The sequence below is a fragment of the Danio aesculapii genome, chromosome 9 (genome assembly GCF_903798145.1).
Source record: "Danio aesculapii chromosome 9, fDanAes4.1, whole genome shotgun sequence".
NCBI lineage: Eukaryota > Metazoa > Chordata > Actinopteri > Cypriniformes > Danionidae > Danio > Danio aesculapii.
In genome coordinates, this window is record NC_079443.1 from 51,848,359 (window position 1) to 51,860,610 (window position 12,252).

The following is a 12,252-nucleotide window of genomic DNA, read 5'->3' on the forward strand; positions in this document are numbered from 1 at the left end:
TAGCCAACGAAATTTTATTCCAAAGTGAAATGCAAAAAATATTTGAAATTAATAATGATAAATAATATATTAAATATTAAATAAAAGATGACGTGACCTAAAATGTCGTCATCATGCAGAATCTCGCGCATTAACGGCTGCTTTAACGGACACGCTTGAGCTCCGCGTTAAAATCGACTAAAAACGCACAATATTCGCCTTTTACGTTCATTTTTGTGCTGTATAATCTCTTAAACCGCAAAATATACCTATTTAGGACATTCTTGTGTTATTTTCACGCTCTCTGTGTGTTTTATTACGTTTTCAAAATGGAGGAGCAGACTGTAAATCAACTGGACAACATGTTGCTTCAGTTTGGTGATTAAATCGATTGTCTTCATGCATATTCCGCATACTTTTACCTTTAACTTGATATATATTATGTATACTGTTGCATATAAACAGGTATAGAGACTCGAGAGCTTGCACAGAGGAAAGATGACCTTAAACAACAAATACAAAGTAAGTTTTTAAGCACATCTCCTCACTTTATCAACAATAAAGTGTCCCTAAGGAATTTTCAACATGTATAAACCCAAAACATTAGTTTGTCATAATTTTTTTTCTGTTGTGTTTTAGTTTGTGAGTCTAACATTCAGGAGATGAAGGATTATATTAGCCGAACTCAAAAGTCTGTCAGCAAACTTGATGAGGACATCCAGCAAAAGCAAGCCACTGTGAAGTTTATCAAAGAAAACACTAAAAAGTATGGCAAAAGTATATATATTTTTATTTTCTAATGTCAAATTGAGCATAATGTGAATTAGGAATGCTCAATCGGTGATATATTGCTATATGAAAAGGGCTACAATTTCACTAAAAACAGTGACAAGTTCAAAAATGTATGATTAGAGTGATTTTTTAGGGGTTTATATTTTATCATAAACATTACAATCATGGATAGATACAATAGAGCAAAGCAACAAATAAAATAAACTGTGATGTATGGCTGTAGAGTCAGTATTCAGGTAGAGAAATGGAATAATTAAATGTAAAACAACACTGTATAGTCTTCATCCTTTACATAAAGATAATAATTATTTTACAAGTTACAAAGATTATAATTTTTTGTGCCTGAATGCTTTAAACTCGCTTGAAATGCTTACAGTCATAGGCCTAACTCTTATTATGGTTAAACTTTGTAATGACTCCATAAATCAGATAAGTTCTTGGTCAACTATAATCCCGGCTCAACATTGTACATCTCTTATTTGTGACAATTGAAATGTCAATATTGTGCAGCCCTAATGTAAATACAAATATTGTGATATCAGTCTACAGCGAACACAACATCTGCTGCTTCAGTATGAAAAGACACTGGAAGTGGAGCTGGAGAAGAGACAGGACAACTATAACCATGACATGTAGGTCCAGCTTTTAAGTCTGCATGAAGAAACTCTTGTACTCGAATAAACTTAAAGGGATAGTTCACCCAAAAATGAAAATTCAGTTCAATTCACTTGTTTTTTTTGTTGAACACGAAAGAAGAAATTTAGAAAAATGCTGATTCATAGCACCCATTGACATCAATAATATGTTTTTTCCTACAATGGAAGTCGATGGGTCCCAGCAAGCAGCATTCTTCAAAATATCTTTTTTTTTTGGTTCAACAGAAGAAAAACTCATTCTCATCAATCAACTCTTCAAGATTTAATAGTTAAACGATTTTTGCTACTTGTTCAAAGTACTTATTTAAATTGAGCAGAGTCAACACAAATCTTGAGTTTTTTTTTGGGACAACTTACTTGTTTTTGCAAATTTAAGTAGATTGAACATAAACAATTAAGTTAGCTATATCGATTTGTTTTGGGACAACATGAAGAAACTGCATGAAACCCAGCATTTTTTACAGTGTATCAGATGAGGAGGAGTAAATGGTGAGGCAATTAAAAGTCTTGTGTGAACTACCCCTTTAAAATGCTTGTTTTTGTTTAAGGAAAATGTTTCAGGAGAGGATGGAGAGCTACAGGAATGTATTTCTGCAGCATAAGGATCGATACTGTCAGAACCCACTGGCTCAAAATCTGCTGAAGGTTCAAGCAGAGAACGAGGAAATCGAGAGCAGAATCAGAGCAATCGAAGAACAAATAATGGAGAAAGAGACAGAACTGACAGCAGTGTTGGGTAATTCATCCAAACTCCGTTCTTAGAGTGTTTTCACCATTTAAAGGTATAGTTCACCTAAAAATGAAAATATACTCACGGTTTATTTATACCCAAGTGATTTTAAACTTTATTCCCAAAGCTTTATAAGTTTCTTTCTTTATATTTTGAAGAAAACCTCTAATCATTGACTTCTATAGTATTTATTTTTCCTACTATGGAAGTCAATGGTTACAGATTTCTTCAAAGTATTTTCTTTTGTGCTCAACAGATGAAGCAAACTTATAAAGGTTTGAGACAAGTAAATATTTTGACAGAATTTTAAATTTTAGGATGAACTATCCCTTTAACATGCACTCTTAAAGGGATAGTTCATCTAAAAATTTAAATCCTGTCATCATTTACGCAGCCTTTAATTGTTTAGTTTTTTTTAAAAACCTGTTTTAGTTTCTTCTGTTGAACACAAAAGCAGATCGTTTTAAAAATGCTGATTCATGGCACCCATTAATGTCACAATTTTTTTCCTACAATAGAAGTCGATGGGTCCCAGTAGCCATCATTCTTCAAAATATTCTCACAAGATTCTTTTGTGTTCAACAGAAGAAAGAAACTCAGAAAGATTTAATAGTTAAAAGAGTTTGCTACTTTTGCAGAGTTTCTTTCACCCGCTGAGCACAAAAGCAGATATTATGAAGAGAGCAGGAAACCGGTTTTTCCTACTTTGAAAGTTAATGGCTACCAGCTTTCTTCAAAATAGTTTCTTTTGTTCAACAAGAAAAAAAAAACTCATGAACGTTTTGGTCCACTTGAGAGAGATGAATATTTTTAACTGTATGAACACAAAAGATATTTTGAAGAATGTTGGTAAAAAAAAGCAACCATTGACATCCATAGCAGAAACCAAAAAAATCTCACTATGGATGTCAGTAGAGGGCGTCATGGCGGCGCACTGGGTAGCACGATCACCTCACAGCAAGAAGGTCGCTGGTTCGAGCCTTGGCAGGGTCAGTTGGTGTTTCTGTGTGGAGTTTGCATGTTCTCCCCATGTTGGCGTGGGTTTCCTCCGGGTGCTCCGGTTTCCCCCCCAGTCCAAACACATGCGGTACAGGTGAATTAGGTAAGCTAAATTGTCCGTAGTGCATGTGTGTGAATAAATTAGAGTGTATGGTGCTTCCCAGTGATGGTTTGCAGCTGGAAGGGCATCCGCTGTGTAAAACATATGCTGGATAAATTGGCAGTTCATTCCGCTGTGGCGACCCCATATTAATAAAGGGATTAAGCCGAAAAGAAATGAATGAATGTCAGGAGCTGTTTTTTTCCTACATTCTTCAAAAATCTTGCTTTGAAACCTAAACATCCAAATGATGCCGTAATTTTCATTTGTGAGTGAACTATCCCTTTAAAAATGAAAATGTAATTCAACTATGGCCTGCACAATTAATAGTTTCTAAACCGAAATCATGATTTGTGACAGAAAAAAAAAAATCACAAAAGCTGTGATTACTTTAAATACGGTAATAAGCATAGTTTTTAACAGTTGACGTTGACCATTCGTAAGCACATTATCCTTAACAATGTGATAAATGTAACACAAATCTAAATGTGAAGGTTTTCTTGTTTACCTTTAGAATTATTCCTGTTCTTTGCACTTTAAACGGCAAAACGTTTGCTGTCGTTGTTTCAACCTTATTGTATAGATTATCATTAGTGTTTTACTGATGTAAAATTGTTTATGTTTGGACTCCTAAAAGTTTAAGATTTTATATATAATTAATTTATTTTATTTAATATGCTTTAGTTAGTTTCTTATCTTGACATGACAACTTCATTTAAATAAATGGTAACAATGTTTAAGAGGTTTTAAATGAACAGCTTTTGCGTTTAAGCTTGGTCTTTTAATGGCTCTGTTAAAACCACCACATCAAACATGTAGCTCTTTTATGAAATGGTAGTAAATCACATTTAAAATCGCAATTTAATTCAATTTTTCCTCCAAATTGCGCAGCCCTACATTTAACCACAGAATAATAAATAATGTTTGAGTGAACTATTCCTTTGGCACAAATCTTCTTCTTGTGTTGTAATAGGTAAGGATGAGCCGGTCCCCGAAGAAGCCAACAGGTACATTAACTTGTGTATTTTTTAATCAGTTGTTAGTTTCATTCTTAACATAATAATTAACATAATTTCTGAAGTAGTTATGAAAACAGAAAGTGTCAAGAAACCGACGGCCTACAAAACGAAAGTGATGAAATGGACCTTCAGCAAGACGCAGTAATGCAGGTACTTCTGCTGGCGTACTGTAGACAGAGATTGTTTGCTTTTGTTGAGAGAATGATAATGAGAGATGATGATTGTAAATTCTGTTACTGCTAGAGACCTGAGGAATGTGCAGATGAACACATGGTGGATGAAGATCAGTCTGTGGAGATTAAGGACAAAACAACAGAAAGTGAATCTAAAATGGACACAATTAGCCATGGCTTGTGGACAAAGAGAGAAATTGGAGAAGGTAAACAGCAGAGTGTATGAATATACTGTGAGTGTTGCAAAATAAACCCCAATAAATGATGATCCGATAAGATATGCCAGTCACAATCAAGTGTTTTTTTTTTTTATAGATGACATGCAAGAAGGCGATCAGCCATCAGAGGAAGCGAATGAACTGGTACAGTTAAAGTACATTACAATGTTATGAAAGAAGTCTCTTTTGTGTACAAAAGTTTTGTGGCGCTGCACAGTATATCATTTCAACATCGATATCGAAATGTGCGCATCTACAATGTCTAATCAAGATTATCGTTGACCAGGATCCACAGTTGATTGTGTTTGTTTTTATGGCATGTGTTTAAACCAGGGGTGTCCAAACTCGGTCCTGGAGGGACGGTGTCCTGGAGAGTTTAGCTCCAACCCTAATCAAACGCACCTGAACCAACTAATCTAACTTGAAACTTCCTGGCATGTGTTGAAGCGAGTTGTAGCTTAACTCAGCAAGACACCAGCCCTCCGGGACCGAGTTCGGACACCATTAGTTTAAACCATTCATGCACAAAAAATTATGTTTTTAACTTTAAGAAAGATTAATTGTATTTAAGTATATATTCTCACAATGAAAACTACACTCTTATTTCACATTTGCTTACTCCTGAATACTGCTAGACTCCCAGAAAAAAACATCTGATGTATTTTCATTTATGTCTTTGATCTACTGTTTTCAATCAATACTTTTGATTGGTTTATTATATTTAATTCAGATGCACTCTACAAAATCAATAATTAATGTAAAATTATGTAAATTCTTTCCAAATAGAGCTATTCATTTTATTAATTTATTTTCCTTTGGCTTAGTCTGATTTATCAGATGTCGCCACAGCAGAATGAACCGCCAACTATTCCAGCATATGTTTTACGCAGCGGATGTCCTTCCAGCCGCAACCCAGTACTGGGAAACTCCCATGCACACTCACATTCACACACACTCATACACTACGGCCAATTTAGTTTATTGAATTCCCCTATAGCGCATTTGTTTGGACTGTGGAGGAAACCGGAGCACCTAGAGGAAACCTACGCCAACATGGGGAGAACATGCAAACTCCACAGAAATGGGGCTCCAGCTGGGGCTCGAACCAGCGACCTTCTTGCTGTGAGGCTACATAGTTAACCACTGAGCCACTGTGCCGCAATTTCTGATTAGTAATATGTATTGCTAAGAAGTTAATTTGAACAACTTATTTTTAGTTATTTAGTAATTAATTCAATGTTTTAACCCTCAGATTGCAGACTTTCAATTAGTTTTAGATAAAAAAATTTTTCCATCCCAACAAACAGTGTAACAGTGTATCTCAATAAACAATCTTAATATCAATAGAAAGTGTATTTATTTAGATTTTAGATGATGTACAAAGCGCGACGCAGTAGGTACGCCGTTGCCTCACAGCAAGAAGGTCGCTGGTTCAAGCCTCGGCTGGGTCAGTTGGCGTTTCTGTGTGGAGTTCGCATGTTCTCCCTGCGTTCGCGTGGGTTTCCTCCGGGTGCTCCGGTTTCCCCCACAGTCCAAAGACATGCGGTACAGGTGAATTGTGTAGGCTAAATTGTCCGTAGTGTGTAAATGAGTGTGTATGATTGTTTCCCAGAGATGGGTTGTGGCTGAAAGGGCATCCACTGCGTAAAAAACGTGCTGGATAAGTTGGCGGTTCATTCCGCTGTGGCGACCCCGGTTTATTAAAGGGACTAAGCCGAAAATGAATGAATGATGTACAAATCTCTTTTTTGAAAATGTTTCGTGGTCCAGGCTATGTGTGTGTGTGTGGTGTGTGTGTATATATATATATATATATATATATATATATATATATATATATATATATATATATATATATATATATCAAACAGACGCCCCCCCCCTTTTAAAATGTCCGCTATGCCCCTGAGAGTGTCCTCTGCTTGTTGCTGTATGTGGGCGGAGTAATACACAAGGGTGAAAGGTGAAGAGGCTGGTCGAGTGCTGTTACTGGCAGAATATTGCATGGCTATCAGCCAATCAGATACAAGAACCAGACAGAACCGTTGTATATATATATATATATATATATATATATGTAATATATATATTATTATTATTATTATTATTACAATTTGAAATAACTATTCCTGTTTGAATTTCCTGTAAATGTAAACAAAAAACTTCTAGATCATTGAGAATAAGAGACTTTTTCCAAAAATATTTAGAAAATCTTAAAGTTTACACCGCTTCTATCTGTTTGGCTGAATGCAGGAGGGAAAAATGAATGTTTCATGTACTGCGGAGCTCATGGAGGAAACGTCAGAGGAAAAGGAGGATGGTCATTTGGAGACGAGCACAGCAGATATTCATGAGGACTCAGCGAGTGATGGTGTCGTCTGTCCTCCTCCTTCACCTGCTAGAATACAAGCCACACCAACCACACCAACGTTCTCCTTGAAGTATGATCTCACCATCTACTGTTTACTATATACTGCAGACGGCCGCTTTCATCAGTGAATCAGCATATGCATTAAGAAAGAGTTTAAATGAACTAATGTGAGATTGATTTCTGTATGATCTATGAACAGCAACAGTCCCAATGCATCACCTGGACATCAGGAGATCTCACACAGCAAATCTCCAGCATTCGTCTTCTCCATGAACTCTGGTCCAGGCACTCCTGCATTCTCGAAGCTGGGCTGTGATTTCGATGTGGGATCAGCTGGAGAAGAGGTGAATCACTGAAACTATAAATCTGACACATGCAGTGTGTAAAGTAATGAATTAAACATAGTCAAACGACTGTAATTGAGTACTTAGTCTAGTTTAAAAAGCAGTGTGTACTTTAGATACTTTTATTGTATTTGCACTATATTATTTGGCGAGTACTTTTACTCGAGTATGATTTTTCACTAGCATTTGATTTGTGTATGTGTGTTGTAGGCCTCTCCATTTAACTTCACAAGCTCCTACTTCAGCGACAAGGTACTGTATTTCTGCAGAAACATGATGCTTGTGTTTAATGGCTGAGTGTTTGATGTTTTCAAAAGCAGATTTTGTGTTTCTGGTTGCAGAAGTCACCAGGATCTGCACCCAAGTTTACAGGTGAAGCATGGTTCATGTTATATTTAACATCCACACCAGTTTAAAACATACAGTCTATATATTGTTACTGAAATGTGTATTTCCATACTCAGCAGATTTGGTAGTTCTGCTTGTGGCATTCGGAAAAGTTCAGATGTTTTTTAACTAGGTGCGAATGAAAAATGCACGTGGTTCACGTGCGCGCCGCTTGCAATATGCGCATCGTGCAAGTGGCATGCCTCCATTAGAAATGGCAAACGTACACTCTAAAATTATCATTAAATATTCCAATAAAATATGCCCAGCCCTAGTTTTTCCTTAGAAATGCAAGGAAAAAAGTAGTAATTAAGAAACGCCTAAGTAAACTAGTGTCTTGCAAAATAACTGTTAAAGGGCACCTATGGTAAAAAATCTACTTTTCAAGCTGTTTGGACAGACATATGTGCATGTATGGTGTATAGACCGTCATATTGGGGGGATATAAACACACCCAGTGCTTTTTTTTTTCAATTTAACAACATAAAAAACGGTGGACCAATTGGAGCTGTTTTCAAATCGACCACTACCTGACGTAGGAGAGCGGTCCCCCCGCCCACCAATATTGATTGACAGGCGCGTCATCAAATCCTCAGTTTGTTGATTTGAGTCGAAGCGATATCACTAAAGGAACACGCTAGCTCTATTTTTAGATGCAAGGCTCATTTGGCTCAACACAAGATCAATATTCTCCACATTATCGCTCTAATCAGAATTATTGGTTGTATCTTTAGGTAGGTTTGCAAACATGTGTACTTCTCATTGAGTCTACCTTATACTTCAGCCGTTTGCATTTCTCGCGATCCCAGAAGCTCCCTGTGATCTTAACTAGCATACGTTTTAGAATTCTAAACATCGGTTTCTATCAGGGTACACTCAAGTCGACGGCTGGGCGCCGCGGACCGCTGCAGACCGCTGCCGTTGTGTGTACCCTGATAGACCTATGTTTAGAATTCAAAAATGCGTGGCGCGACGATTCGGGACACTTCATGTTTCTGCCGCGTCACAGAGAGTGTCTGGTGTGCCGTGTCGCGGCTTCGAGAGGCGCATCCAGTGCCTCAGTCAAAGTTAATTCAGTGTGCGTGGTTATTAGTTTCTGTGTACAAGCTCGGCACTTGAAACTAGCACACAGTTGGCTGTAAAACTGTACAAAGACACAAATGATTTTGTACTCTCTGCTTGGTCTGTGTCCGAGTCGTACATGTATGACTGAATGGTGATACTCTCTCTCCTTCTCCGTCTGCCTGTCAGACTCTGTTGCAAACGCAGAGCGGGTGAGCTCATGGCTCCGCCCCCTTGTTACGTTGGCGGGAAGCCAAAACTAATTTACATGTGAAGCAACACACCCCTAAATCAGCGAGCTGTGGACACGCCCCCAACATGACACTTTTTAACACATTATAATAAAACAATCTGAACTGTGTTTTAAACTGAACCTAAACTGGCACACTCAGAAGAACCAGAATATTAATATTAAATCATAAAAAAGAGGTAAACTATGTGCCCTTTAAAAAATCTCTCCATTAAACAGCACTTGGTAAACATTTGAGAAAGAACTAACCTTTCAGAGGAGGGGTAATCATTTCATCTTAAATGCATTAAAAGTCAGTTGGGTTACCAAACATGTTTTTTTTGCTTCGTTTTTCTGCAAGGTTTCCTGTTTGATGAAGGCAGTTGTCAAGAGGAGTTTTCCTTCTCGTTTGGGGCAGAAAGTCCTCGGCCGAGCGTGAACGCACCAGACACAGCAGGTCCGTCTGATTCCTCTCCATTCTTTTTCAGATTTGGAAAATTATAACTATATTAATCTCTTCCTCAAACTTTAGAAATGTGTTCAAATGTCTGTTAGAGTCTGCTGTGAGGAGAAATGTTCTGTTACATGTAAGATTTCACATTAGTTCAGATGAGTTCATGAGTGTGGTCATTAGTTTCACTCAACATACAGTACAACTAAAAACAAAAACTAACATGAATACTACCACTATATAATGAATATATGATTGCAGTAGAAATATATGCATTTTACTCAATAGAAATTTTGAATCTCCTGTATGCTCTTATAAAATGTATTGGGTTTTGCTTTGTAACTGAAACAAATATAACAACGCTGACTTTCCAAAGGTCAATTTCTGGTCATTTCCCCACCATTTACAACAGAGCAAACATATATAATCTTTAAATATATTTTATTATATATTGTATTATATTTATATATACTTTTTTAATTGACAGGACATTCAGGTGCAGGATTACATTCATTACACATGTAGATTTTAATGGCTTACGTTTATAGACACAAACACCGAGTTCTTAAGATGTCAGCAAAACAACAGATTCAGAGTTGTTGACAGTAAAGCAACGTTAAAAGGCTCATATGCACACGAGTCATGTGGTCAGCTGAATAAACATGTTAAGACTAGTTTAAACAACTGCAGTAATCTACCTTCCTATTTGGATTAAAGCTGCACAAGTCTATATTTTAAACCGCCTTAAAAACTAGTGACTAACTAGGATTAGTCTGAGCAGTTTATTCAACTGGCCACAGGTTATATTTCATCTGAAAATCAAGAGCAAACTGTTCACAAAACCATGAAGCTAGGATTTTAAATTTTGCATCATGACATTTTTTCGTGATTGTTATACAACTTTTACTACAAATTCTCATTTCTGCCTTTCCAAATATACAGTAAAGGGCCGTTCACACCAAGCACTGTAATGATAAAGATAAATATATAGACATTGTTTAAAAAAATCATTCTGAATGTAAAACAGCAGAGTTCAGACCACAGTAATAACGATAAAGATGTAGAGAAACATCATTGGAATCACTTTCAGAACATTTATTTCCTGCTTAAAAACCATAAAACTCTGACAGCCAATCAGAATCCTGTAAATATAAAGATTTTGCGCAATTTAAAGCTAAAGACGACATTGTGGAGAAGTTTTGCTTAATGTTAAGCGCTCTTAATTAAGATTATTTAAAGATAATGACTATTTTGAAAACAACTGGTTATATCATCAAAATTTACACGAAAGCTACGCAAGCCAGTCTTCAAATCTGAAGTATAAAAATAAAAGTACCTCAGCTATCCAGTATAGTTTTGGCATCTTGTTTGTTTTCTCCTTTAAAAATGCTGAGGAAAAATAATTAGTGTGGTATTTATTCCACTACACTGACTGTGATCGCTAAATTCACTGTTTGTTTAGATACGAATTACACGAGCTGGATTCACTGTGCTTCAAACGCAGAACAGTGAGGACACCTGCTGGTTACAAGGGGAGAATGCAAAAAAAAAAAAAAAAAGCATAAACTAAAAAAGTCAAACAGATTATAGCGTTTGCTGGTGTGGAAACGTATAGATATCACTATCATGGTTTTCGCTACATTCATTCTTCCATGGCGGGGCGCCACACCAAAATTCACCCCGCCACTGCTACATTACTTCTAATTCAAAACATTCAGTTGTGTTTTTTTTAATAGCGTTATATAATCTCACCAAAACGTGTTAAAAGGTAAGTGAATTATAACAGCGCGACCTTTTCTGTAATCATAGTAGTGCTGTGCGTCATTAGTTTACCCTTTAAGGTGACATGGTGACTAACAGGTGCGTGATGCATGACGCTAGCAAACACGGCGAAGCTTTCAGTTAAGATGAACGCAGTTTCCATTTCACTTCAGGATACATTAATGCCGCTCTGTAGGTCTGTTGGAGACATTCATAAATATTCCTAGCAAATCTAATGAATGTTGGAGACATACTTGTGACATAAATACACTAAATCGCACTTCAGCAGCGTTTATTTGAGGGTGCGCAAGATTTTTAGTGCACGAACAGAGGAAATCGGCGTGCAAGTAAAGAGATTAGCATGCTCGTATTACATGAATGCGCTCTCGACTTCTAATACTGCGCTCACATTTGTTATTGAAATAACGCCACAGAAAGTTGGCAGATTTGTTTAAAAGGCCTAACAGAGTCTTCCGCCACAGCTGGAACAAATCCTAGAGGAAACACTGGCTATATTTATAGTCTCTTAGTGTAACCGTCCCTTTAGTGGGTTATAAAAATGTCACAATGCAAAAGATAAAAAATTAATTCCACAATAAGCCTTATTTACATTAATGCGTCAGCTTTCTTTAGATTAGACTGTCACGTTGATATTCACTATAGTTCAATAGTGATATTTTCCAGAGTGTTAAATACTGGAGATGTAAAACATGCTGCACTAGAATCATCTATTGCTTCACAATTATCACAGATTGCATAGGCACAACATTAAACATAACTCAAGCTCACAATCACAAATACACACATTTATCAGTCAAAGTCTCGCCTTTAACCTGTTTGTGATGCACTTCATCACATCAAGCCATTCCAGCTGCTGGAATAAATATTTGCTATGATATAAAGATGTTGAGTTTTCCACTAATAGCAGCAGTTTATAATTATGATAAAGAAGAACAGTGTCTGCACTGGAAGTGACTGGTG

At 36.7% G+C, this 12,252-nt stretch overlaps 1 protein-coding gene across 1 annotated transcript; it reads left to right on the forward strand.

Moving 5' to 3' along the window:
- Positions 1-308: 308 nt before the first annotated feature.
- On the forward strand, positions 309-7,678 carry LOC130235498 (protein SIX6OS1). The gene is made up of 12 exons (XM_056466087.1): positions 309-357; positions 445-501; positions 619-745; positions 1,314-1,403; positions 1,976-2,163; positions 4,230-4,263; positions 4,341-4,425; positions 4,519-4,654; positions 4,764-4,810; positions 6,920-7,107; positions 7,237-7,381; positions 7,592-7,678. The coding sequence occupies exons 1-12, from the start codon at positions 309-311 to the stop codon at positions 7,676-7,678; spliced, it is 1,233 nt and encodes a 410-aa protein (XP_056322062.1).
- Positions 7,679-12,252: the final 4,574 nt, after the last annotated feature.

Coding starts and splice junctions, on each gene's coding strand:
- LOC130235498 (XM_056466087.1), top strand. CDS start 309: ATGGAGGAGCAGACTGTAAATCAACTGGACAACATGTTGCTTCAGTTT. Junction 746..1,313: donor ATCAAAGAAAACACTAAAAA/GTATGGCAAAAG, acceptor TTGTGATATCAG/TCTACAGCGAACACAACATC. Junction 1,404..1,975: donor GACAACTATAACCATGACAT/GTAGGTCCAGCT, acceptor TTTTTGTTTAAG/GAAAATGTTTCAGGAGAGGA.